Source organism: Corvus brachyrhynchos, unplaced genomic scaffold (genome assembly GCF_000691975.1).
Source record: "Corvus brachyrhynchos isolate BGI_N302 unplaced genomic scaffold, ASM69197v1 scaffold85, whole genome shotgun sequence".
Lineage (NCBI taxonomy): Eukaryota > Metazoa > Chordata > Aves > Passeriformes > Corvidae > Corvus > Corvus brachyrhynchos.
Genome location: NW_008238634.1, coordinates 995,762 through 996,550, shown reverse-complemented (window position 1 = coordinate 996,550; position 789 = coordinate 995,762). Strand labels below are relative to the sequence as shown.

Genomic DNA, 789 nt, shown 5'->3' with positions numbered 1-789 from the left:
CGTCGCCCCGGGAGCCGCTCGGAGCTGGCGGCACCCACGGGAATGTGGCCGGGATAACCGGGAATGGCCACGGTGGCACCCAGCGTCCCCAAAACGGGGCAGAGGGGACGGTGCCACGCGTGCCCGGTGTCACCCCAAAGCCACCGGGACGCGGCGCTGGATTTGGGGGACAAGCGGGACAATCCCGGTGAGGCCGGGAGCACCCCTAGGGAAGGACATGGAATTCTGGGCTGGGAACGCCTCAAAATCTGGGAATTTTCGGGAGTTGGCGGCCCCAGAGTCCCCAGGGCAGGGTGACACCCCCCTGCTGTCCCCTTGTCCCCCACCTTGACCAGGAAGTGGCCGTCCTTGTCCTGGGTCACCATCACGGCCGAGTCGTGCAGCTGCTCCTGGAAGTGGACGTGGCCGTGGGTCCCCTCCTGGGGGTGGCCCTGGGTCCCCTCTTGGGGGTGGCCCTGGGTCCCCTCGGGGGCGAAGCGCACTCCTGTCCCCTTGCCCTTGCTGCCTGCAGGTGACAAAGCCCCCGGTCACAGCCGTGTCCCCAAGAGGGGTGGCCTCGTGTTGGGGGAGCGTGGTGGCACCAGGAGGGGCTTCCTTGTCACCCTTGCCCTGTGTCACCTGGGACAGAGGTGACCTGTGGTGACAGCCAGGTCCTCTCCGAGCAGGGAGCTGCCACCAGCCCATGTCCAGAGGGTCCCCAAGTGTCCCCAAATGTCCCCAAGTGTCCCCAAGCTCGGCAGACTCCTCTTCCTCTTGTGATGCCCTCAGGACAAGTGACACGGGCTGGGG

The 789-nt window shown here is 67.2% G+C and overlaps 1 protein-coding gene across 1 annotated transcript in view; it reads right to left on the bottom strand.

The window, feature by feature from the left end:
• Positions 1–789, bottom strand: part of CUNH20orf27 (chromosome unknown C20orf27 homolog) — a 9,324-nt gene that overhangs the window by 4,479 nt on the left and 4,056 nt on the right. Inside the window, exon 3 of the mRNA XM_017737376.1 lies at positions 327–505. Within this exon, the coding sequence (XP_017592865.1) occupies positions 327–505 (179 nt within the window). The remainder of the gene's footprint in view (positions 1–326; positions 506–789) is intronic.